We start from the raw sequence: 27,286 nt of genomic DNA, 5'->3' as shown, positions 1-27,286 counted from the left end.
TATCTCACGCAGTGTCCGTCCATTGTCTTCCTCAATATTTACTGTCTTTATTCAAACCGCAGTGATTGTACAACAGGTATGGACCTGCCCGTTGTAAGAGTAGATGGTTATTTACGGTGTTGGCTGGGTCAGGACTGTGCTTTCTCCAGATGCATGTTCTTCTCCTTATGTCAGCCCATATATTATGTCTAAGTCCCTTAGTCATTCTTCTTCTGTGACCTAAGGTAGTATGGTGCTGTAGTGTTGCTGAGGGGTTGTGGATTTTGCTGAAATCCTTTCTTTGTGGTAGATGGTGGTATGGCCGCTTGTGGTGGCACCATCTTCAAATGATACAAGTGGATCCACTTTGGTGCAGGCCTAAATGGCACACGTTTGTATATCAACAAAATAATAGAGTAAAAGCTACTAAAAGTCTATCTTGGTGGTCCAACCAACAGTGTGTTATCTGTATACAGTGCTCCTGGACCACCAGCTGGTATGTGGAAGTTAGCCTCTGCCAGCCTACATGATGGTGAAGAAAATGTACTCACCCGTCGACCCCTCCAATCCAGTTATTGACAGACCAGGAACAGCAGCTGTCCTGGCTGTGAAGAGATGCTTGTCAAAGACAATATGTGGTAAATGGTACCTTGCTACTGTGTTCATACTCTTGATTTACTTAGCAGAATTTGGTGCACTGTATATAGGATATGGTTCTTAATGTGACGGATTGCTACATTGGTGGAAAGCTTTCTTCAGCCACTAGGGACAAGCAGGCTTTCCTCAATGTACCGTTAACCAGACAGGACCCATGCAATAAAAGAAGAGAGAGCAAGTTCTACCTTGAGAACTTTTATAGATACCCCTATAATATTCCTTCTGGTGCAATGTTTTACACATACTTCTCAGCAAACTATCTTAGAAGTACACCATGCCAAGCACAGATAACTCTTGAGGACATGATTTATAATGAGTACATTTGATTTAAATAAATACAGAAGGACGTGATCACAGCACGAGACCTGCTGCGCCCAATTTACACACACCCTAAGCAAGGGCCATTGTGTTTGGTCCAGAATGGCACTTATGAAATGGGTAAGTGCCAATGTTATTTCCCTGCAGCAGGGACATTACAGTGGGTTGGTAGTGGAATTGTGTATGTATGCGGGCGATCTGCCTATTAATGGCTCACACTCAATTAGGTTTGAAGTTGTTACTTGGCCTCTTTGGTACACAGGTCTCCCTCTGGAATAAGAAGTACATTTAAAACAAACACAAAGAGTGACATCATCATATGCAGAGTAGAAGGGATGTGGAGACATCTGAATTTCCGAGAGAGACACAAGGACAAGTTCAAGTTCAAGTTCAAGTTCAAGAATTTATATAGCGCACTACTCACCCAGAGGGTCTCAAGGCGCTTGGGGATGGGGTTCATTATTTATCGAATAGCCAGGTTTTAAGTTCTTTTCTGAAGGAGATGTGGTTCTGTGTAAGGCGGAGGTGGGTGGGGAGTGAGTTCCAGGTCTTGGCCGCCAAGTAGGAGAAGGATCTACCTCCCATGGTGGATCTTTGGATACGCGGAACTGCGGCGAGGCCTTGATTGGAGGATCTTAGTTGGCGGGTGGGTGTGTAGAAGGATAGTCGAGTGTTGAGGCATTCGGGCCCTAGTTTGTAGAGGGCCTTGTGTGCGTGGGTGAGGTGACGGAATGTTATTCTCTTGTTGACGGGGAGCCAGTGGAGGTCTTTCAGGTGGCCGGTAATGTTATTTTGGCGAGGGATGTCCAAAATGAGTCTCGATGATGCGTTTTGGATGCGTTGGAGTTTTTTCTGGAATTTGGCTGTAATTCCGGCGTAGAGGGTGTTTCCGTAGTCCAGTCTACTCGTGACTAGTGCGTGGGTGACAGTCTTTCTTGTCTCGGAGGGGATCCAACGGAAGATTTTTTTGAGCATACGAAGTACGTTGAAGCAGGAGGATGAGACGGCGTTGACTTGTCTGGTCATCGAGAGTGAGGACAAGTGGCTGGAGACATAGCAAAGGGTTTGATGCGTTTTTGGGGTCCAATAATAAACTCCAAGGAGATTAGGAAACTCGGCAGAGTCCTGGAAGCAGTGAATAATGACACTACTGCTGTGTAGCAAACATGTCCATAGAAATGCAAGCTATTGTACTGGTATCACAAGAATAGGATGGATTTAAACATACTCCTGGCAGAAAAGGGCACTGTGTATATGATTGTGGGGTTGGAGTGCTGCATGTACATCCCAGATACCCAGCCTACGGTAATGAAAACATTGCAACATCTACATTACCTGGGAGACTAAGTGCACCATGATGAGGAAACAAGTACAGATAGGTCCTTTGGCATATTGGGATGATTTAGATACTGGGGCTGGACAATTTTCAAATGAATAGCAATACTAGTGGCAGGATTGTTGTTAGTCTGCTGTTGTGTACAACACCTGACGGGTACCTGTTGGTCCACTATCTCTGCCGCCTTGCAGCCAAAACCTGTAAAAAATGCTATAACCAATGCTATGATAATGCAATATGCTGTTATAGAAGAATTATGCATAATAGAAATTGACTGAATAAACAATATGTTTGACCAAAGATTTAAAGGACAGTTTGTCGAAGCATAAAATACATGTAAACCATCGTTCAACCAATTTGAAATAATCCTTCATTTTATATCTGCTGTAGACTGTTTTCAATATGCTTGTTTAATAGAAGCTTGTCGATAGAAACTTGTATGTTTCCACTGAGTGATCACGGACTGTGAGAAATACAGATGCAGGCACGGAAAAGTTGCCTCATCACAGGAATGCTTGATAAGGGCCTTGAAAACTAAAGACCCCATTAGGATGTCGGGTGGATCACCACCGCCATGCGGGTGGTGGCGATCTGCCCGACATCCTTACACACCCGCCACCCATTTCCCCCTGCCATATTACTATGGCGGGTGGGGGGGACCGCGGCGGACGGAAAGACCGTCTGCAGCTTTTCCGCCCGGTCAATGAGTTGACCGGGCGGAAAAGGGTTTCATATGGTGGCAGTGTCTGTTAGACACCGCCATTCATATTAGGATGTGGTCGGGAACATGCTTTTCCATGGCGGCAACGATGGGCAGACTTTCTGTGGCACTGCATCTTACAGGATGAGCACCTGATTGTAAAGCATTCTGAGTACAGTAATGTATAGGCAGGAATGACGGTTCTCCAAAGCTACAAAAGGAGAATCTGAATTTTGATAAAGACACAGAGACAAGCATTAAACATAACAATCTTTATTGCCACTCTTCAGCTACCACTTAAAGGCACTTCAAAGCACCTGGTAAAGAACACTTCTTAAAAATTAAAAATTAGAATGTTGATAGTCAAACACGGAATGCAATGTAATCCAAATGCGTTCCATTCCCCCAGGTCTTTGAAGTAATGCTCCTAGGACCAAAAAACACCTTTTCACTTTTCTACAAATCCTGTCTTACAAAGGTTCTAGGTTTTGGGCACCACACAAAACTCCACAATGCTCAACTTCTTCTTTACTGGCCATCTGCAAAGGAGAAAAAAAATACATATTAAAAACAAACAAAATATTTTTTATATATTCTCCTCAGTATCATCCAATGGAAGAAAACTCCCCACAATCTTATTGCTGGGATAACAAGGATAATGTTAGTGATGGGTCTTTGATAAAATCCAGATTCTCTGATCATAACTGTGAAGAATCATCATGGCAAGTCCAGAGGCTATCATTATGCATGTTTAAAGCCCCTGAATGCTAAATTCAGTTATCTGAATATCAATTACAGATTGTAAGATGCACGCCTATTTATCCAATCTTTGTCCATGTTTTTCCTCCTTCTCCGTGAGTGAGTGCATACTGGGTGAATGCCTTCCCTAGGTGGCATTTAGATGGTCAAAAACGTTTTGCGAGGTGTCAATGCGCCCCTCTCCCAGTTGCACTGCTAATTGTGCTTCTTTAGCTCCAACTTTATAGTTTTAAACATTTTACTTATATTCTTCAACGTAATCCTCATTTTGTCTTATCATCTATTTTCTTTTAGTTTTCTCAATACAATCCACGCGCAGGAATGATATGCATTTCCAAGGTTTCCCATGTTTAGGTGTGCCCTCCGGGCCTCTAACAAAAACACAAACTAATGCAAATTCATTCAAGGCAGTGTTTATTAAAAACCCAATGCATTTCGGGCTGACAAAGCCCTTCTTCAGGGGTAACTGAAAATAACAATAAAAATTACCAATTACTTTAAGCTGCATTATTGTGCTTTTTACTTTCAATTGGTTTTTGTTGCAATTCACCACATATTGTTAAACTCAGATATGCATTATTGTTCATCATGTGACTTTAACTACTGTACCTAACACCGATAATAAACCCCCATTCATAATTCGACCGTTAACATTACATCATTGGCCATACATCGTTTTGACTTCACCCGCCCTTTCTTTAATCACTGTCAGTTACCCACTCATTTGCCAACAAACGTATATACCCGTAACCTCTTGGGAAATATCCATGTCACATTCCTATTTAAACTACATTTGTACCCTTCTTTTTTCAAACCTCTTTCCGGACTCACACTATGTTTATAACTCACTCTCTTCAGCCGCGTCATTCCCAAACATCTTTCATTCTTCCCACTCAGTTTGGAAAGGCTTTCCTCCAAGCTCCCTTGTCAGTCCACATTCTCCCCTTCACCTCTTAACCCCAATCCTCGCTTTAAACTTCTGGAATCCTACACAGCTAAAACATGAATTCAATGTCCCTCCAACCCACGAGCGCGTTACCCACTCTCTGAACGAAAGTCACCTTTCTCAACCTCACGTACCTGCCAAGGCGTTAAAAACACTCCATCCTCCTCTCACCAATGTGTAACATCACGCAATGCTACCACCCTGCTTTTAACTGCCTATAGGTTCGTAACCACCTCCCACTTTGCAATTACCAAATGAGCCGGCTGTTCTGTTTTACCCTCCTGGTATCATTACAACATGCTCCGAAAATAAAGGGGAACTACACTTCCCATAATTTATTGTCTTCGACCAACTGTAATTGATATTCATGAATAAATTGCCCGCTTTGTCAGCCCGAAATGCATTGGGTTTTTAATAAACACTGCCTTGGATGAATTTGCATTAGTTCGTGTTTTTGTTGGGAAACCTTGGAAATGGCATGTCATTCCTGCATGTGGATTGTATTGAAAAAAGTAAAAGAAAAAAGATGATAAGACAAAATGAGGATAACATTGTAGAATATGAGTAAAATGTTTGAAACTATAAAGTTGGCGCTAGAGAAGCACAATTAGCAGTGCAACTGGGAGAGGGGAGCATTGACGCCTCGCACAATGTTATTGAAATTCAGTTATATGTTAGTTCAGTTAATTAAAACTTCGCAAACGCCCCAGCATTTGGCCGGTCAGTTAACTTCAACAAGTCGTTCAGGCAAAAAAACCTTGTTCACCATCACATCTCTGATAGGGTGAGCTGTATAGACAGACGTATCCACATCACTATTGTTCATTATCATATTTATCCATCTAGCAATAGTTGTAGAAGACATTTCCTTAAAAGGTTTTTACACAGCATATTACCAGCTGATCTTCACCCAAAGGACATACTTCCATCACTTAACACTCATGCTCTTTCATGCAACTCACATATTTGGAAAATGATGAAATCTTGGATACAACATTATCTTACTCATAGTTTTATTCTCTTTGAAACTTCAAACAACACACCATCTGAGTGTAATATTTTGTACTTCTCTCCATTGGGCATACATCTATCACCCTCCTAAAGATACCAAGCACAACAATGTTGCAATCCTTCAAGGTACTTGTTTCAAAGACATAAACTTGCCACTGAGTATATCTTGAGATAACCTGAAATCCTCACCAACTACCCAACATTGCCTTCCCACTTCTACATGAATAGCACAAAGGCATGTTTGGCCATGAACACGTTTACGTCCAAAACCCCTTAATTGCCACCTTTCTAGCAATCACAAAAGGATGCATAAGTGGTTTTACTGATGGAGATTTCTATGCCATTTCTGAGGAGAAATATGCAGCAGTACATACCACTCAAAGGGTGTAAGTAAGAGTTCCAGTGCGTGGTTTGCTTGGAGGTGTAAAAATGTCTACAAACATGAAGGCATTCACAAACTTCCATATGGCCTGTTTTCAGTCTGGAAATGGTAAATTATATTCTGCAGCTAGGACATAGTTACACCCTGATCAGGCTGCAATGGGTAAAGGCACATTCCTAGATTTGGAGGGGCTATAAGAAAAGGGCTTATTCAAGAAGGAAAAATATTTTTCCTGTGAATAAAAAAAAAAGAAAACTTGTTCTTGCACTTTCAGCTGCCCTTTCTGCCATGAAGAATTGTATGATGTGTACAATGCCGCACAGGGGAAATAGACAACCTTAGAAGAAGTCACACAATAGGTGTAATATTACGCTTGGAAACCTTCACCAGGTGTAGCTTTCCATGAATACCTCCTTTGTAAAAGCTCATTCAGGAGGAGTTGTAAGACTCCATTCAACATTTACACGTTCCTTTCTGATCTGTTTAAACAGTCGGTGGTATTAAAGTATTCACGTGTGAGCACAAAATTGGAGGCACCTGAACTCAGTTTTACTCCCTGATCCTCACAATAATCTTCATAGAGAAACAAATATTCAATACCTCAAGATTACAAACATTAATGGGGATTACATCATGATGACACTAGCAGAGTGTCTTCTCTTATTTATGAACTATATCCATTTTAGGTTTCTTTTTTGCTTGTAGGTTTACAGACATATGAGTATAAATGAGGTTACAATGCCCATGTTTTCAAGATGAAAAAACTCAAAACCGTGCGTAGCAGGTATTATTGAGAAATGTTTTCTTTATATCGAAATGTTTATTTGAAAATTTACAAATTTCTGCTCATTCAAGTTAGGGCACTTGGATGTTAAACAATAAATAAAATACCATAGGAAATCAGATCATTAGAGATGCAATTTGATTTTAATCAATAGACTGCCACTTAATGTCGAAAACCATTAAGCTACGCATTTTGATTAAAGAAAGGGTTGGTAAAAATGAGTAGATTTATGTCCTCGAGAATGACTATGGTCAGTCCAAAACCTAATATGAGACTAGGAGTAATGCAACTTACCTTAAGGAACAAAAAATATTCCTTTTACTTAATCTTTATTAGTCCAAATCTCACCTTTCTAGTCATAGTCCTAACACATGAGGTTATACAGCAATGTGGAAAACCCTTTTCATGGCCATGAACTTGTACCACAAGCACAGCATAGCCTGGAAATACCAAGCAAGAGACAGCAGTACCCAATGTTATGGAAGGGTGGAAATGCAGTACTTTGATGAAGAAAGTAATGCTTGGGAATAATGAAGATTACTAGTAAGAAACCAGGACTTATCTTCCACATCACAACCCTAACATGTGGGGATTTATCAGGCGGCAACACTGGGTGGACCCAGGACACTAACGCTGAAAAGTTTAGTGGTGAGAGCTTCTTCGCCAAAGGAAACAGAAAGAATCACCCACCAACAAATTTCTATGAAGAATAAAAGTATCAGGAACTACAGAAGCAGAATAGATGTAAGCTAACCCTACCTCTTTCAACTTAGCCAATGAAAGAGTTGAAATGGGTATCAGCAGTCCTGAGGAGAAAAAGTTATGGCAGAAAGACTGTCCAAAAGAGGATGGATCTACAATTTAAAAACACTTCTAGAAATTGGTAGACAACTTTTTAAATTCAGTGAGTTCCTGAAATAATTGTTTTCTTTACTGAGGTTCTAAATTACTACAAGAAGGATCTGGCAAACAATTGAACATCACAGGATTTACTGTCCACTAAAATCACAGATTTGTCTAATTCTACCTCTTAGCATTTTAGTCACTTTAAAATCAGCTTCCCTGCATCCTTTCCTCATATTAGATCAATGGCAGATTGTATTCTCTATTTATAGGACCGCTGCACCAATGACATGGGCGTATGGTGGTGCACATGCGTGCAACAGTTATAATCAAACAATGACTGATGGGTGTGGGCTGGCCAATGTGTCAGGAACATTTACAACAACCAATGGCTGAAAGGGAGCAGTGACCTTTTACCCCTGTCTCTCTAAAAACATTCAGTGCTGTTTGTAGCCAAACATAAAACTAATGAAGGATTTCCTAGGGGAAAACATGTTTATTTGGAGAGACACCAACATTTGGCTACATCCTGGTTGAGTACTGTGAGGAGGAAAACTTGAAGTTTTGAATGATGGAGAACATAAGTAAAAAATCAGGCAATATGTGCATATACCCTGATGTTAGCTATATGTTTACATTGCTTCTGCAAACACAAACATCAGTACTTTGTCATCTCAGGCCACAGTGCACCACATATCCACTGACTTCTTACCTGTTCACTTGGGTACACGTATTGCTTCATAAAGTCCTTCACCTGATGCAGAATCTTGTCCCCATTCTTACTTTTCAGAAACAATTTATCTGTTACATCTGATGCACCGGCTTCTGCTTTTGTGACAGCAATGGTTCTATAACAGTAAATATTACACTTAGTAAAGAAAAGAAATCCATATAAGATTCATCACATCAATAGTTTAAAATGTGAGTGCCAGGTTAGTTTTAAGCAATTGTACATTTGCCAGTTGTAAATTAATCTAAAAGAAATTGCCTTTTCTGAAACCTGGTAGTCAAGCACTCCTGAAGAAATTCTAGGGCATTAGTGTTGCTGTAATATCAATGAGGAGTAAAGACAGGAAGGTATGTTCATTTGCTCTCAGTAGTAACACAACAGAAAAATCTATCTAAAGGGCACCTCAAAGTATAGGAAAACAGAACACATGTACATTTTTTTTTTGCAGAGTTTTATATAGCGTGAACTTGATCCGAATCGGGTATTAGAGCGCTTTACATAGCACCAATTACGTTACATGAGGACACACATTCATTTTTGTTTTGCACGGGGATATAAATTGATTTGCCCAGAATCACAGGATGTTCCGCGTCATTGCCGAGACTCGAACCCAGTTCCCCAGATTTGAGGTCGACCACCCTAGCCGTTAACCCAACTCCTCTCCCCATGCATTGTAATTAGATGGACAAGTTTAAGGACATTCAATTCTAATTCTTTTAAAAGAAGTACCTAGATAGGGTGTATGCAATATGGAACATACGAACAATCAAGACAGCCAACCTACTGTCGTAGTAAAATATCAATATTGCTCATTATCCAGAATATTCATATTCTGCAAAGAGAGCATTCAGACAATACATTTCAGGTTGATATATTGAACGGCAAAGTATCTACATCATAATACTCAAAAGACAAAATATTTAAGAGTCGCAATATCTAACAAAAAATGTTAAAGGGAGAAGGATGGGAGTGGGGTGGGGACCACAGATCTCACAATAAAGCAGGACTAATGGAGAAAAAGATCAGTAACATGTGGGATCGTTGCAAGACAGGCAGACAGTCTGGTGCAGTACAGATTCAGCAGCACGGATTGTTAACGTTGGTGCAACCCTCAGCCACTGGCACAGCATAACCACCATCTTAGGTGGGCTGAGTGTAAATAAGCAAATAGCAAATTATAGATAAGATGCTAGGTACAAGGAGACAATAGATTTGTTTGTAAATATTAAGGCTTGCAGTATTGTGCCTTAAAATGCTTTGGCGTTACAGCACTATGACTTTAATGTATTTTAGTTAAGTAAACTTGTAAGAAAATCTCTGTTTTAATATTATTTTCAGTAATCTAGTTGTTAAAAATATTGTAGATTGAGAATTTTAATGTGCTTTAGTGCATTTATTAATTTTATGTGTTATTGTTTGTATAACTGTTATTTAAAAAAATATATAGTTTGCAATTTCAAGTGAGTTAGATTTTTTAAATGTAATTGCTAATAGTAATTTATAGTGTCGTAGTGAGTTGTTGGGTTTGTAGGGGATAGGGTGGAAAGTTAAGTAAGTAATTGTCAATTATTATGAAATTAATAATTTTTAATTAAGTATGTGCAACCTTAGAGGTAGATCAGAGTGGTCCATACGTGTATGGTGAAGTGAATGGAAGTCGTGTTTCATTCCTCATTCACACGGACGCTACCCTCTCTATTGTGAGAACAGCAGAGGTTCCCAACTGACCCATATCAGGACAAAGAATCCAAGTTGAAGGCATTGCAAATAAACAAATGACTAGTCCAGTTTCAGAAGTGGTACCTGTCAAGGTCCTTCGAGGAGAATTACCGATTTGTGGTGTGTGATTCGAGTCCTGTAACCTGCTTGGACTAGATATTTTAAGCAAGCTGAATTGTTCCATTTACTGTATTCCAAATGGAATTGAGTTCCAATTCAGGATGAGGAATTGCCTTTAAACTCGTCAGACAGAGATCAGAAATTGAAATGTGCTCTATGATGCCAAAGATGATTTGCCCACAGAGTTGGGCTGACAGTGTTACCTGGGTTCTGGGACTTTACAGGTAAAGACATTGTACTTATCAAAATTGTTAAACCAGCCACTTTACAGAGAAGACAAATACTGAATACCAGTGAATCCCACACTATAATCGGACCTCTGAAACCATTGCTGGAATTACTCCTGTGACTGACGCAATGATTATTGAACAAGGCACCTCTGGAATCCTGGAGAGTGCATCCCCTGGAGTGCAAAGTTTCTCGTAGAATTAGGTAGGCATCAGGTCTCCGTACAATCTGGACTGAGACATGCTCGTTCCTAGTTTTCCCACGAATGTAGCATACTTAACCAGTGGCGGACCATCTGGGAATTCAATGGGAACCCCTGATGTTTTAATACTTGGGTGTGAAAATAAAAATATACCTTAAGAACGAGGACATCTGGAAACGGAACTTGGGAGGAACATTGCGAGCCCTGAAGGGTAGTGTTGAGTTTTGGCGATCCTTGCAGTTGTCTATGATGACAAGGATTGCCCTGTCTAAAAGGGTGATGCTTCTGTAAATGTTGCCCTACTTTGCAAATCTCCCGATTTGAATCTTGCAGTCCCAGTTTCCAACAGTAAATGTCCTATTAAGTGAATAGGTCTGGTACGGACTCAGGTATAGAGTGTTGCTGCATACCCTATGACACCAGATAAGAGATGGAGGGCATGAGCCCTGACTACGAGTCATACTGCTTGGCTGCCCAGATAGCATGGCGGCTCAGCGAGACTGGTACTGCTAAATTGGCCCAATGGGAAAGAGACAATGGTAGGGTGTTTTGACTGCACTGTTTCTGGGTGTAAAGCCATATGAAGCTAAGCATTCTAAACACCTCACAATTTCACTCTGGTGTTGGAAGAGAGTGATATAGAATATGCCATACCCTCCGGAGTATGCACCAGCGATCCCACTAATAGTCTTACTCACTGTATGGAGCGGATACTTCACAGCATGACAGATAAGGGAATGGACAGTGGAAGGAATCCACACAGTGCGTAACTGATACGAGGGCCCCAGATGCACATGGAGCTAGCTGACACGAACCGATTTCTGGCATGCATGTATGGCTGAATTAGAGGGAACGTTAGGCAGAACAGACTTGCTTACAGCAGAGATATATTGGTTAGACTTGCATGCCCCCTCCCCCACAAAGGCAAAGAGGGTGGGCTCCAATTTCCTGGATCTAGTGTTAGTGATTGACAAATGCACCTTAGTGGTGCACTTGAGGTCCCCTGAGGGACACCCTTGATGTAGATGGAAGGAGAGGCCACGAGATGGGTGGTGGCGCAGGGACCTGACCTGAGATAGACCAAACACCCCATCACTGACCTTTGAATGAAAGTAAAAGACACACTATTGATGGATGGTATGCAGAACAAATCAAACATTCACTCCCAGTTAAGAGATCTGGGTTAAATCCATCGTTCTTTTGCTCACTACGCCACCCTAGTTTGGACCCAGCCATATGCAAATCAATCTTGACCCTGCTCCTCATGGGAACAGTTCAGCCAGAACTGCCAAGCAATATCCTCCCTGGACCCGAAACAAACATCCTGGAACTGGTTTCAGAGTAACACCCCTCATCAGCAAGGCTAGCTTGAATCCAGTGGCAAAGTGAGCAAGGGACCCATGTCTGGGCATACCCTTCCCACTTAAGGTGAGTAAATTAAGAATGCTGGGGGTAGACACCCCATTACTTACCTTTGAAGGGAAGTGGTAGATTCACTCCTTCTATGGGATTGAATATTGATTGATTATTGATGACTAGAGCTAGAAGGCAATGTTGCTAAGAATGTCCCATGTAGGGGGGTGGATGGGGAGATGGCGTGCGCTGCATTAAACTGCAATGGCTACGATACCACATGTATATTGCAAAACATATTTGAGGGCAAGTAGGTGCTGGCTTTGGATTCACCTTAAATATCACATTGTTATGGGCAGGCTTAACAAGTTATTCTTATTCTTGTTTGTCAAGTTTTCTGTCTTTGCTGGGATAACTAACTGATCCCCACAACAGGTTGCAAACTTCTGCCTTTTAAGGACTCGTTGGTTTAATACGACTGATATTCTATCACATGACTGCTACACTTTTTTAAAATGCAGAATTGCTGTACAGCCTCGTAATTCTAACCAATGGAAATGATACTAATTGGAAACGGTTGAAAATCATTAGAAATATTTTTTTTTACAAAAAATTTATGAAGTGAAGACAAGTAACGATGCTTGGAACTAAACTCTACAAATCGGCTGTTGTGTCCTGCTGGACACAGTCTAGTGTTTCTGCAAGCCACTCCCTCGAAGGCTGGCTCACACACACCCTCACCCATCCAACACGGGCGTCACCACCAGTCAGGTGACCCTGTGAATAAAAGAGCCCGAGTGCACGTGCTCGTGGCTAGTTCCCAGTACCATATGCCAGTGTCCGTGTCATCCTTCCGACAGCATATGGGCCTAGGCCCAGGGATTTAAGTGGGAAAAAAAACTGGTGGTGCTCTAAAAGGGGCGTGGCACATTTCTGATAGGGGTGTGGCTTATCCGAGTAGGGGCGAGGTCTAAATCAAGATAACTAGCATTGTGTGCTTAAGAAAATCATGACGTCGCATCTAGCAAAGGATAATAAAATAGGGAAAAAAGTATATTTATTAAGTATAAGCCCCTGTCACTCACAAACCAGACATTCAATACACAACCAGGCAGAGGCACACAGAAAGGTTGCACAGGAAAATAGCCACTTTCTACAAGTGCTATTTCCAAACTTAGAATTTAAAAACCATCTTCACTGAAGGCGGTGTTATTAAATTCTGAGTTAAGAGATACCAGATTCCATATGTCTATCTTGCCATTATGGGAAGATATGCAGGTAAACATGTTACACAGCATTCCCCATGTTATCCTATGGGCAAGATAGCCTTTCAATAGTGAAAAATGAAATTGGCAGTATTTCACTATCAATACATGTTACCCACACTAGTTACAACAAACAAAAACCGGGACGTCTGGTCACCCTACCTTTGAGGCCCGAAAATAGAGCCCCCTAGAGCCCCCTTTTGAGGCACCCCCCAAAAAACTGGGGGGGCTCAGACCCCCCCCCCGACTTAAAGCCCTGCCTAGGGCCCAGGACATAACACTGGGATGAGTGGGTGTGTCCCCATACTCACTGGGGACACACCCACTGATTCAAACGTCACTGTTCACTATGATTGTGAGGGACGCCAACATGGGTATTGTCGCACCAGCCTGCCCCAAAAGCCTGAAAGTAAGTGGCTGTAACACTCTCTCCCCCTGTGCCTTTCCTTCCTATTCTATTTCTGTACAAAGTGAATCAATAAAATCTGAAATACCCAACATGCTTTAAAACCCATCCTGTACAGTTTTTTGCAAATCCCCCACCCTTCGTGTTAATTCACATACTGATTTGTGTTTATGGTAGAACAAGCATTGAACTGTCCATGTGTTGTGCCAAAGATGAAGTATTGTCTCCATCACTTGATGTGCCACTGTCGCTTTAGAACAAATATTGGCGGAAGGGATCGCTCTTTAATTCTTCTAGATAGTGTCGGTGCATTATGGGTCTATATTAAAATATTTTGCAGGACTGACTTAAGCTCCCAGACTGGACTGCAGCTTTTGCCTTCAGCAGTAAATCATGTGCATATGTATACATTGTACGTATAGGATTTGAGTAGATTTGCACATTTTTTAAAAGGCACAGAGCCAAATTCTAAGAGACATGGGAATCTATACAAAGTGCAGATTTCACTCGCATATTCCATCTCCAACATATGTACACGTGGCACACACGCCATTGGAGCGTGCATGGCAGAAATGTGCATTAGTAAGTTTTGGTTTTTGATCTCTGTGGATATGCCCCTATGCAAAAACCACTTTTACACCTTCATCAAATATAGGAAGTGCACACATCTCTTTCTTACACTGAAAAATTATTTACTGCGGCTTTCATCTAAAGTGAACAAGAGTAACAGGGCCTTATGCACAAAGGTAAACAAACTTTTGTGTAAGTTTATGATTGATTGCTACTCACAAAGGTATTTTACGAGTAGTATCTTTTCGACAGTGGAGTTTCTGCACATAAAAAGATAGGACTGTGCTAAAATACTACTACTAAAATACCTTTGTAAATTTTAAACAATCGTAAACTTACAAAAATGTTTAAGTTTACCTTTGTGAACCAGGCCCTGTGTTTCCAGGAAGTGATACCACTTGTGAAATGTTTGTTTACATCCACAAACCTATGCGTTTGTGCTTTCACCCCACATCTTGCATGGCCTCCTGCCCTCACTCACATCCTTCTTGAATGCTCACTTTCTCACCCATGTGCGTACGATTAACACTGGGTAAAATCTGTAGCTCAAGAGGGTTGATTGGCAATGTACAAGTCATGTAATATAGATTCTATGAACTAAGAGCTGTTTTTGAATACATACGTCTGCTTTACGTACGAAAATAGTTGTGAGTTAAGCACTGAGTCAAATAGCATGAGTTCTGAACCTTCTTGGCCTTTTCCTCACACAGTATGATCAAGTTAGTGTGTATAAAGTCACGCAGAGTGGCAGTGAGGGGACAGGTCTGTGATCCATAAAAACAAGAAAGCTTTACATCATTCAAAAATGTAGAGCCTCCTTACTTTTTCGTTAGCTTTAATCCATGTTCTACAAGAGGCCTCACCATCTCTCCCAGGCGATGTGCCTTCTTATTTGAATTTCCAAGGAGTGAGCCACTGTATAGTACCTGCAGTTGGACACAAAATGACATCATTACACATTTGGATCAATTCTCAGATGCAAAAAAAACACTGGATGTTGGTATGAGCCATTTTCGAAACTTTTATAGTACGTGGATCTTCCACAAAATGAGTACATAGGGCAGCTATGAAACCGAGGTATTGGTGACTTGTCATTTTGCACTCTTGGCTAGGCGTCCTGGAACCCAATTCTCAAAGTCATCTGCATAATTAAGTTAAAGTTAACCTAAGTTAAACTCAAATTTGGAATTCCCAAAATGTAGATTGTCACCTAAGGTGCTCGAACTGAGAAACCCCCTACTCCCCCAAAAGCCCTGTTGGGGGGTGTGCAATCCTTAGCCATGGGGTTAGACAACCAGCCCATACCACTAAAATACAGCTTCAAGAGACATGCTTTGAAGACCACATACCCTGCTATGCTTCATGTGGTTGTCATGCTGGTCTGTGCACCACAACAGGGCGAGGCACAGAAACCTTAACAGCATAGCACCGGATGGCTATCGTCACAGCTGATGCATATTTCAGATGGATCCTTGAATCACCTTGACAACCATTTGCCCAACCCTCACAATTTTATCACTACACCTGCACTTGCGTGAAGAAAAAGTTCCAGGAGAGGAACCCAATGGGCGTTCAGGAGAAGGGAAAGGGTGACCAAAAGGAAGGGAGAACGGTTCAGATTAGGACTTTTGTTCAAGGAGCAGGGACCAGGACTACTCATTCTGGTGATGAGTAGTCCCTGGCCCCATCATGTTTAAAACCCTCTCTAGAATACGGAGGTGAGAGAAGGTGAGACAAGTATGAAGGGATTTAAAAAGAGGTCAGTTAGCAAAGGGTTATTGGTAGAGTAAAGCAGACCTACTCTGACCTTCCTTTCTCTTCCACAGACAACTGTAGAGATGCTTATAAGGGATTTACGTGAGATGTGTTCAGATATTTGGTTATCAATGGTGGCTTTTGACCTATCTGGATAACCTTCCGTTTAATTCCACAGATTGATCCATCCTTCCAAGTTAACATCTTGTGCAGGGAATAAAAGCAAGTATTGGACACTGGGTGACTTGTTCAATGTTGGTTTACTGACATCTTCACTTCAGAATGAATAAAATAGAATATAAAGAAATCTGTCCACCCGAGACCTCTAAATAACACATACTTGCACTTACAATTGCACCATTATACTGTAACCCTTCCTGTGCAAAAAATACTCACAGGGGGCAAGCCTTTCATAAAGGAGATACCTTGAAAAGTAGGCGAACACCCACAAACTTCTACATTTGTGGCTTTCAAAAGCCTTTGCAAGGCATATTCCCACCCTGGATAAAGTCAGAGGGGAAGGGCCCAATTTATACTTTGGCAGACCGAAGTAATCTCAGTTGGCCTGGTGTAGGGCTTATCCTCTGTCAGGTCGAGACTACTCCGCCCAACAAATTTAGAAATGACTGCCAAGTGGAGAAGTATGGCTCACTGGTTAGAGGAGGCAGACCGTGAAGCAGAGGTCAGACCCGGGACCAGGGTTCAATTGCCGATGCGGCAGGGTCCTGAGCCCAAATGTCCACGGACTCGATAATTCTCGCTTCGGTGCCTACTCGAACCATGAGTTCACACTCTGCAACTCTGGGCAATAGCTTGATTAATCTCCACTATGGCCCCCGCGGCGGGATGCCTGGCTTCACCTTGGGGATGACCAGTACGGGTTACCTCACAGGGAAAATCCAAGACAGGTTCCCAAAGCAAGTGCCTTGAGACCTTGCGGTGATAAGGCGATATATAAGAACCTTTGACATGACATGACATTGACATGACAAGTTGGTGGTCATTTCTAAAGTATTGGCAGGAACCACTGTCATATCAATGCAGTTTACAGATTAGTGCAGGGCTCAGTCAACATTTGCTCTGCAGGGTGGTTGGAGGGGTTTAATCACGTTGGAGACCGGGTACTATACGCCATGATTAAACCTAAGGTCTGTCTGTAGTTAAATTTGGCTGGTGGACCACAGCTTGGTGGTATGCATACTCTGTTGTCGTTATAATGGAGTATCCATACCGCCAAGATATAAATCAGGCCCTTAAACGCACTCAAAAATTGTGAGCAGTTAAGGGAGGAAAAAGAAAGAAAAGTATTAGCAAAAGAGCATTTTCATTTTATTCCTTATTTATATGTACCTTGTTCAAAGTAGTAAGGGGAACATAGAGAGCTACATCATGCTCGAGAAGACAGCTAGAAAGGCTCCATGTGTATCACTGTGAGAGGAGAAATTACTTCTTAGCAACCCTCCCTGCTCTTAGTATCCGGTCACTGAGTAACCAAGATAATTGGCATGAGCTTTTGGATGAATCCTGCCTCTAGATTGATTGCTGACTCCAGTGGCGGCCGGTGCAGATAAGCGTGGTGGGGTGGGGGACGGGTGGACGGTACGGGGTGGCAGGGGAGAGTCAATGGACGACAGAATAGTAAAAATAAAATAAATCAATCCTATTCTGTCATCTATCGTCCTACCCCCCATCCCCCCTCGCCCCAGCGTGGTTACCTGCCGCGACTGGCTGACTCAGCCACAGGCTAAGAGACCGGTAGAGCAATAATACAGAGGTCTACTCGAGACACAGGCCCATAAAACTTCTGTTGGGCTGTACGAGTGCTTGAAGGGCACTGACTCTCTTCACTGGATAGCGCCACCTCCCCAGATGTTGGTGCAGCCAGACACAGCCACAGTGGCAAGCCACCTACTGGGCATAACAAAGAAGGAAATATTGGGGGTTTTCAACTCAAATGCAGAATATCGGCAGAACAGCAGCGCAATGCATGAGAGCAGCGATCAGCTGGCGTGGGGAGCAAACACATCTGTATGTCTTACCTGGTGAATTTCTCTGGTACATAGAGAGAGTCTTTTCTACATTGAGAGAGGTTGCACTGTGACAACACATCATCCGAAAGCAGAGCAACCATATGGCCGCCAGCAGAGGGAGTTTTTTAGGGGATGCTAATGGCTATGACATCTAATGGTGGACTGAGTGTACGTGCCGAACTCTGATATTATAGACGATAACGGGGAATGATCAACAGACTTTTTCAACTGCAGTAATGGCAAACGTGTGAAGAGAAACACAGAGATATAAGCAGGGTGACTCAGCTAAACAGAGTAAAGCACTGCGTTTACACCCAAAACCCTGTTACTGATTACATATACCTAACCAGAAAATATATCTAGTGAGAGAAGGCGCTTTCCTAGTGTAATACGATTTTGATAACTTCCGCTATGCTATTTACAGCAAATACACATAGGTGTGTTCACCATCGACAGAGCTCCCGCGACCTCCGAAGGAATGCCCAATGCATGCACCACCGAAACCCTGACGTGCATCCTACTCAACGTGTGCTCCCTGCACCGACACCCCATCGAGAGCTGGGACCTACTCGACACCCACTCGCCCGACGTCGCCTTCTTCACGGAAACCTGGACCAACGCCACCTCCAGTCCTGCCAGAGCCACTGCCATCCTTGACGGCTACAAGAGCCAGAGAAAGGACCGGCCACACCGCCCAGGAGGAGGACTCGCCATCGCACACAATACCCCACGCTGCCTCTCCACATCCAGCATGAGCAACCCCGACTCAAACACGGAACACCTCCACCTCCAGACAAGCCCCAGGACCACGCTATGTGGCACCCTCATCTACAGGCCACCAGGACTGCGCACTCACCACACGACTACCATCACCAAGCTCGCCGCACCCCAAGCCATCACCTCCACGGACTAAATGATACTCGGCGACTTGAACTTCCACCTCGACAACTGCAACGACCCAACTCCACTGCTCTCCTTGCCAACCTTGCCAGCCTAGGGTTGAAACAGATCATCAACACGCCCACCCACAGAGCGGGCCACACCCTCGACCCCATCTCCGCGGGAGGAACCAACATCTGCTTCTCCCACATCACCCAGCCCCTCTGGACCGACCACCACTGTGTTCATTTCACTTTCAACACCACCACGACACCCAAACCCGCCCTACGCCCACCACAAAGGAACAGGAACAAGGTCACAAAGGAACTTCTAAACACCACCCTCCTCCAAACCCCCCCCCCCCCCAGCACAACCACTGACACCAACTCCTGAGCCAAGGAATTCCACCGCTGAATCGCTTGCTGTACCGACAAGCTTGCACCCTGTGCCACCCCGCCAAACAATGCCGGCCAATAGCCTCCTGGTTCACCACAGAACTTCAAGAAGCCAGACGCTCCTGCAGGCACCTAGAGAAAACCTGGCGAAACCTGAAAACTCCTGAAGCTCGCAACAACCACAAGAGTGGCCTGAAGGAATACAGCCAACTCATAAGAAGCACCAAACGGACCTTCATAAGAGACAAGGTCCAGACCAATGCGACCAAAGCCAAGGAACTGTTGAACGTCATACAGCAGTTAGCAAAACCCACCTGCGAAATCATGGACATCACACCTTCCCAGGAACTCTGCGACAAGCTCAACACCTACTTCCATCTGAAGATAAAGGCTCTTTACGACAATTTCAACGAACCAATGACGAGCACCACCCCCCCTACCCACCGCCGCAGATACGCTGATCATCACGTCCTGGGACCGTCGGACACATCACCGTGCCGATGAAGAAAACACACTTTGGAGCCCCTACTGACCCCTGCCCACTGCACATCTTCCACATTGCCGCCACCGTCATCGCACCCAAAACTAGGGCGCATCATCAACGCCTCCCTCGGATCCAGTCTCTGACCAGAAAAACTGGAAACAAGAGGAAGTAAAACCCCTCCTCAAGAAACCCTCAGCCGACCCAACTGACCTGAAACTACTGGTCTATCTCTCTCCTTTCCTTTGCGGCCAAAGTCACAGAAAGACTTGTAAACACCCAGCTGACCACCTTCATAGAAGAGAACTCCATGCTGGACGCCTCCCAGTCAGGATTCCGCAGCAACCACAGCACCGAGAACACCCTCCTTGCCGCCACTGATGACATCTGCATGCTACTCGACTGGGGACACACCGCGGTCCTCATCCTTCTAGACCTCTCTGCAGCCTTCAACACCTTTTCACACTGCACTTTCACAGCCAGACTACACAACATGGGAATTCAAGGAGCTGCCCTCGACTGGATCCAATCCTTCCTCTCCGGCAGAACCCAGAGGATCCGACTCAGGCCCTTCCTCTCCGAACCCACGGAAATCAACTACAGAGTGCCCCAGGGATCCTCACTCAGCCCCACGCTTTTCAACATCTACATGGCCCCCCTCGCCGCTATCATCAGACAGCACGGGCTCAGCATCGTATCCTACGCCGACGACACACATATCATCCTCACTCATGAAGAATCCTGAAGACACCAGACTCTGTTTCCAGGAAGGCATGAAGAACGTGGCAGCCTGGATGAAGGCCAGCTGCCTGAAGCTAAACTCTGAGAAGACGGAGGTCCTCCTCCTCAGTCCCTGCACCTCCGTCTGGGACAACACCTGGTGGCCCTCAGCCCTCGGGATCCCACCCACCCCTACAGACCACACCCGGAACCTTGGCATTATCCTCAACGCCTCCCTCTCCATGTACCGTCAGATCAACGCCATCGCCTCCACTAGTTTCAACTGCCTGCGCATCCTCCGCAAGACCTTCAAGTGGATCCCCTCCGACTGCAGAAAGACCGTCACCCATGCACTCATCACCAGCAGACTAGATAACGGCAATGCCCTCTACACTGGAATCAACAAAACTCTCCTGCACAGACTCCAGCCTATCCAGAATGCCACAGCCAGACTCGCCCTTGAGACACCGCGCCATGAGCACATGGCCCATCACCTACGAGGCCTCCCCTGGCTGCCCGTCGAGAAGAGGGTCACCTTCAAACTCCTCACCCACGCCTACAAATCCCTCCACAACATCGGACCCAAATACCTTAACAAGAGAGTATCCTTCCACGTACCCAAGAGGAACCTCCGCTCTGCCGACCTGGCCCTGGCAGAGGTCTCCCACATCCGCAGACACAGAAAAGGCGGGAGAGCGTTCTCCTGCATCGCAGCCACAACCTGGAATGAGCGCCCTGTGAACATCAGACGTTCCCCGACCCTGAACACGTTCAGGAAGGACCGCAAGATTTGGCTCTTCAACTGATCCTGGGCTGCCCCCACCACTCTCCACCCAGCACCTTGAGACCCTCACGGGTGAGTAGCGCGCTTTACAAACCCCTTACTGATTGAACGCCGGGGAACAAGGCGTCTAGGCAGATGCTCTTCTCGGAGGCTCTTACCAGCTAAAAGTCATTGTCTTGCTCTTATGACTTGAATTTGGCGACAGAGTTGTGCTGGATCTCAAACACATCCAAATATCAATCTCTGTAGTTGAAACACACAAGACAGAAATGAATACAGTTGTGTCATCTGTTCCCTGTTTAGGTGTCAAACAATTTGCCATTTCACCCTTTGGTGGCACCGGTTCTGTATTGCCTTTGATGCACTACATTCGGTATTAATTGTATTTTTTGCACTTTTGTGCTTTAATATTTACATGTTTCACAATGTCTATCGTAACCTAATTTGAGTATTGGGTCATGTTTTATGGTTGGGTGTTGGCTGTCTTCACTGTATATGTGTGATGCTTTTTAAAGAAAAGAAAAGAAAGACAAGAACCACATCCTTGTTTAGGATATTGTTGTGGTGCACTTCTACGTCTACATTGTCATTTCCAAGAGAGTACTAATTGGTTACCAGGGGCCCTGAATAGCGCAAAGCGGCATATGCATTACCACCAAGTGGGAAACAGTCAGAACAACGTGGGCCCAGCCACGCGTGTCCAACCAACGCAAGTGTAACCATGCTTGCCTTAACCATGGAAATGCCTTAACCACTCATCTGCGTGGTTAAGTTAATTCCCGGTCTAGTTGCCGAGCGGGTGGGCGGTAGAGGAAGAAAGGAAGAGGAAGCATGATTGGGAATCAGGAGAGAATGTGGGGTTGGGTCTTGGGGGGGTGGTTTTTGGGTGGAGGTAGGTTGTAGGACTCAGGAGGGGGTCGGGATTGGGAACAGTTTTAGGGCTCAGGGCTGGGGTCAGGGTAGTTAGCAGATGCAGGGTACAGTTTTTTGGGCCCAGGGTGAAAGGCTGGGGTTGGGGTAGTTTTTAGGGTGGTAGGCTGTTTTTAGGGGTAATGGCAGGGCAGAGGAAAAAGTACAGTTTACAGGGCAGGGGCGAGTTTTAGGCCTCAGTGCCGGCGGCTCTGGGTCAGGGCACTTCAGGGATGTGGAGGCCAGTTTTTAGGGCTCAGGGTGGGGGATAGGATCAGGGTAGGTTTTGGGGCTTGGGGTTAATTTTTAGGGCTCAGGGCAGAGGGAAAAGGGTCGGTTTTAGACCTTAGGGTGGGGGGGCAGGGTCGGGTAGTTTATGGATGTACGGGACAGTTTTTAGGGCTCAGCACGGGGGGGCAGGTTGGGTTTTTTTATGGATGTAGCATACAGTTTTTAGGGCTCAGGGCTCAGGGCAGGGGGGCCTGGGGTAGTAGTAGAGTAGAGTAGTTATTTGGGGGGACATGGGTTTAATTTTTTGGGCTCAGGGCAGAGGGAAAAGGGACCGTTTACAGGGCAGGGGGTAGGGGTATGATCTTTAGCACACATGTCCCTTAACCCATCATGTCTTTACCACAAACATGCGTGGTAAAGGCATGTGTGGTAAAAGCATGCATGGTAAAAGCATGCATGGTAAAGACACAGTGCGTTTGACTATCATACAACCCCACCAAGTTGTTCTCTTCTTCTTGTGGAAAAAGATCCTTCCAGAAGTCTGAAAATATGGGCCACGTCTTCAAACAGTTTGTGGTCCTCGTCTAGAAACCTTCGAACACTCTAGACCCATGGGAAAACCCCTTGCTGGAAAACCCCTACAAATCTCATTCCTTCGTGGGGTACCTAATGAACAGGGATAGGAGCAAAGGCAATACCCAAGACATCTACACCCACTGTATTGTGTATATATATATATATATATATATAAATATAACTACACCCAAGGCCATAGCGGCCTCTAGTGGCCATTAAAGGCCCGCTGCAGCATTAAAGGCCCGAGCTGAAGGCAAGGGTCTTTAACAAGGGAGCAAGCATTTAATGTAAGGCCGCTACCGAGGGCTCTAAGGCTATTCGAACATTCCGCCCCCAGAGGGCTGAATGTTCTAATTTGTAAAATAAAGACATCACAGAGCCAGAGGCGTAATCCCCTCAAGCTCCCTGAGGCCTTTTGTTCACAGCAACAGCATTGGAATGTTGGTGCTCTGGGCTCCTACCAGCCATTAGAAGCCCGGAGCACTCCATTGTTTTCAATGGAGCTCCCAACATTCCAGTGTTCTAACAGATGGAGTCTTCAAATCTTTCACACACCTTTCAATGGGATTTCACTTGCAAAAAAGTCAGTTCAGGAAATATCTACAATTATGGATCTACTTCATTTGTAAGACAGAAACACAAATGTGTGATGTTGTGATCTTGCCATTGCATGGTTACCTGGAGAAGTGGGGTGATGATAAAAAACTGATCTGAGCTGCTGATAACAAACTCTACTTTGAACCAACTGAATTTCTCCTCAGATGTAAGTGGCAGGCAATGTTACAAACGACATATACTGAGGAAGCTTGGACAGAACTCATGAAGGCCCCTGATAACGTGAAGCCTACCTGAAAAATTGTTTTTTCAAGAACTTGCAGAATGGTCTCTGGATCCCGTATAAGCCACATACAAAGCTCTCCACGACGTAGGACCAGAATATTTGAACCACTGCCGCTCATTCCACGTACCCGCCAAACAACTTCTGTTGCGGGGATTCTGCTCATGCACAGAACTATGCGCAGGAAACCAGGACCTCGGTGAATTGTGGTGTACCAAAATCCCACCTCAGTGCTTAGAACCCCAATCCAACTAGCATCAGTGTCTCATTCGTTCTTCGTGCTACAGCGAAGCTACCAATGATTAGACAAACCAGAACAAGCGACTTAGGAACCTCTCAGGAACAGTGGGAATCAAGAACACTCTTTCGTTTTAATTCTCATGAAAGTCCACAACGTGAGTAATCATAGACAAGATATAGTTTAAAATGTTTACTTTAACTACATGCTTCAAGATGCAGTATCTTTGCTAACATAAGTAAAAAGATGCATAAAATCAATACAATCAGCATTGTTACAATTCCATAAAATACAAAAGGAGAAATCATATTATAATGATAGTGGAACCAGGTCTATAGCGCCTTGTGCACCACCCTCCCCTTGCGCGGAGCTAGGTATTCTAATAATAGAAGATCTATAGGTTAAAACAGGGAACCCCATACCTCCAAAATCAGCTGAAGTGAATCACATCCCATATCAGCACAGCTCTTTGTTGATGGAAAGGTTTTCTCCAAGTGTGTCTCTCATGCAGGCAATGCAATATTAAAAACACCCGAGTTTCAGTAATGTGCAGCTGTGTGCGTGTTATGTCTAGTGCGTGGGCCGATCAACTTGAATCAACCGCATACATTGTTATTTAACCTTGAACACTCTGTACAGACTTGAGGTCACGTTGTAAGTCTAGAGATGTGAAAAACGGACCGTTCTCATGTGAAGGAAAGCAAGCAGTTTGTCTTCATTAGAACAGAGGCATTTATCACCCTTCTCTGTAGCAGCAATAGCTGGCAAGATGTCATCATCAAACTTACTTTTGGACCTTGAAACTGCTGCTACTAAGTATGTTGCTACTGCTACTGCTAGACTGTTGTCAACAGCGTGTGCTCCTATGTGCTGGTGACCAAAAGTATGAATTACACTTACGAGAGCCAGACGCTCTTTAAATACTGCGACTCGAACCCGTAGCATTTTATGCTTAATTGTACTACCTTTGGAACCACCATAGTCATTCTGAGTCCAAAAGAATAAATTGTTGTTGAAATACTAGACACAGTAGTAAGAGTCACTCACTATCAAAGTAGTCGAATGAGGATCTGCAAACTCCAGTGCAAGCACCAGAGCACGTAGCTCTGCCAAATGGGCAGTAAAGTCTACTAGTGTCTGCATGTGCACGACATCGGACTTGAATTCTCCATTCACAATGGTACCAGCCACTATTGCTCAGGCCGCTGAATAAGATTGTTTTAAGCAAGATGAACAAATCCATACTGTAAAAACTCCTGTGTTTGCAAAGAGGGGTCAAAGATAAATGTGACATCCGGAGATGTCAGCGAAGTCGCCCATTGTATCCAGCAAGCATGTAAAGCTTTGGAATTTGGTACACTTGCTTTTGTCACTGCCTCAAGTGCAGGATAAGGTGTAACAACCAACATGCGTTTTTCCTGTGACAGCGCTCTCTCTTTTAGAATAGCCATCTGAACTGCTGTCAAAACCTTTTTGACAGACGAAAACCGCATTTTAGCCGAAGTGTAAAAGTGTGACTTATAAGCAATAGGTCCTATGTCTCCTTCATTAAACGTTAAGTACGTGAAACCCACGGCACCTGGCACAATTCTTATCACCAGGTTTGTGTGGTTGTCACGAGTCAATAAGTACTTAGATTCAAGAAGATCAGACTGCAAAGATTGCAGAATAGCTGAATGTTCAGGCAGCCAGCATGACTTGGTAAATGTTGGTTGTATCAAGGCATATAGCCGCTTGATACGCTGGGCATAATTGGGAATGTAAGTACGTCCGAAATTCAGAAATCTCAGCAAGGATTGTTCTTTTTTCAGAGTTTTAGAAGATCGCAAACATGTGCATTTCTCCGGGAAGTGAGGTGCAAGACCTCTACCTTCATTGTTGAGCTTATAGCCCAGGAACAACACTGTGTACTCTGCCATGTGTGATTTTGCAAAGCTACATTTGTATCCAAAGTCCGCAAACATAACTATGATGCAGTCCACGTGACAGAGATGCAGCCATAATTCGTCGTCCGTGAGATAAATATCATCAACGTACGAATATGCATCAGGGTCAACGCCAGGGCTGTTTTTATAGCCCATGGCTAACCTTTTAAATTATTTTTGTTTGCCGCCACAAGTGAACGCTGTCCATTGTCTACTAAGAGAGGACAGGATATGAAAAAAAAATCCATTGGGTATGTCTAGTGTGGTTTTAAACCTTTTACGCACAAGACTGTCCACAAGAGCAGAACTGTGCTGTGGGTGTTCTGTGCCACACATGTACGATAATGAGAGTTTAAATGTTGATAATCCAAAACTAGGCGGTACGACCAATCAGGTTTGGTTACAGTGGAAAGTGGATTATTCATGGGTGACACACATGTCTCAATCACACCTTGATATTCTAATTGTTCAAGGATTCCCGCAACGGGAGCCTTTGCTTCTGGCCGCATGGGATATTTGGGTTGTGGCTGTGGCATAGACTGCAATGGAATCTCATGTCTGGGCGAAAGTTTACCACATCCGACCTGAGTGTGGCACAGCGCCGGTGCAAGCACCAGAGCCCACTCTTCTGCAAAGTTCTGGACCTGCTCCTTGGGAACTGTGTGTGAAAAACTAGGGAAGATCACCTCCTCCCTTTCAGAGTGGCTAAAACGAAAGGCGGGGGCCAGTCTGCCTCAGTTAACAAAATGATTCAGAAAAGGGGGTAGTGATGAACAGAGTGTCTGAATTAAGCAGACCACTCTTACCCAGTCCAAAGATCAGGGCTTGATCCATCACCGTTATTTAGCTCACTGCCCCATCCCAGCTCAGAACCTGGCTATATGCAAATTAGTCTGTCCCTGGCCCAGTGCATCATGGGAACAGGGCAGACCAAACTACCAAGCCAATTCTTCATCAGAAAGGAAACAAGCTACCGGGGACCCGTTTCTGGCATTTCAGCCTCGTCGGCCCGGCTTGCTTGAATCCTGATGGAGCAGTGAGCAAGGGACTCATGTCTGAGTATACCCTGCCACACCTATAGTGGCCAAAAACGATTCAGAAAAGGGGGTGGTGATGAACAGAGTGTCTGAATTAAGCAGACCACTCTTACCCAGTCCAAAGATCAGGGCTTGATCCATCACCGTTATTTAGCTCACTGCCCCATCCCAGCTCAGAAC

General features: G+C 44.2%; 1 protein-coding gene across 1 annotated transcript in view; it reads right to left on the bottom strand.

The window, feature by feature from the left end:
* Positions 1 to 3,274: 3,274 nt before the first annotated feature.
* LOC144785624 (acyl-CoA dehydrogenase family member 11-like) overlaps positions 3,275 to 27,286 on the bottom strand; it is a 164,308-nt gene continuing 140,296 nt past the window's right edge. Inside the window, exons 6-8 of the mRNA XM_078664432.1 lie at positions 15,131 to 15,234; positions 8,428 to 8,563; positions 3,275 to 3,529 (exon numbers count right to left, since the gene is read on the bottom strand). Coding sequence (XP_078520558.1) covers positions 3,461 to 3,529; positions 8,428 to 8,563; positions 15,131 to 15,234 — 309 coding nt within the window. The 3' untranslated portion in view covers positions 3,275 to 3,460. The remainder of the gene's footprint in view (positions 3,530 to 8,427; positions 8,564 to 15,130; positions 15,235 to 27,286) is intronic.

Source organism: Lissotriton helveticus, chromosome 10 (assembly GCF_964261635.1).
Source record: "Lissotriton helveticus chromosome 10, aLisHel1.1, whole genome shotgun sequence".
Taxonomy (NCBI): domain Eukaryota; kingdom Metazoa; phylum Chordata; class Amphibia; order Caudata; family Salamandridae; genus Lissotriton; species Lissotriton helveticus.
The sequence above is the reverse complement of the archived record's forward strand: the minus strand, read 5'-3'. Positions and strand labels throughout refer to the sequence as shown.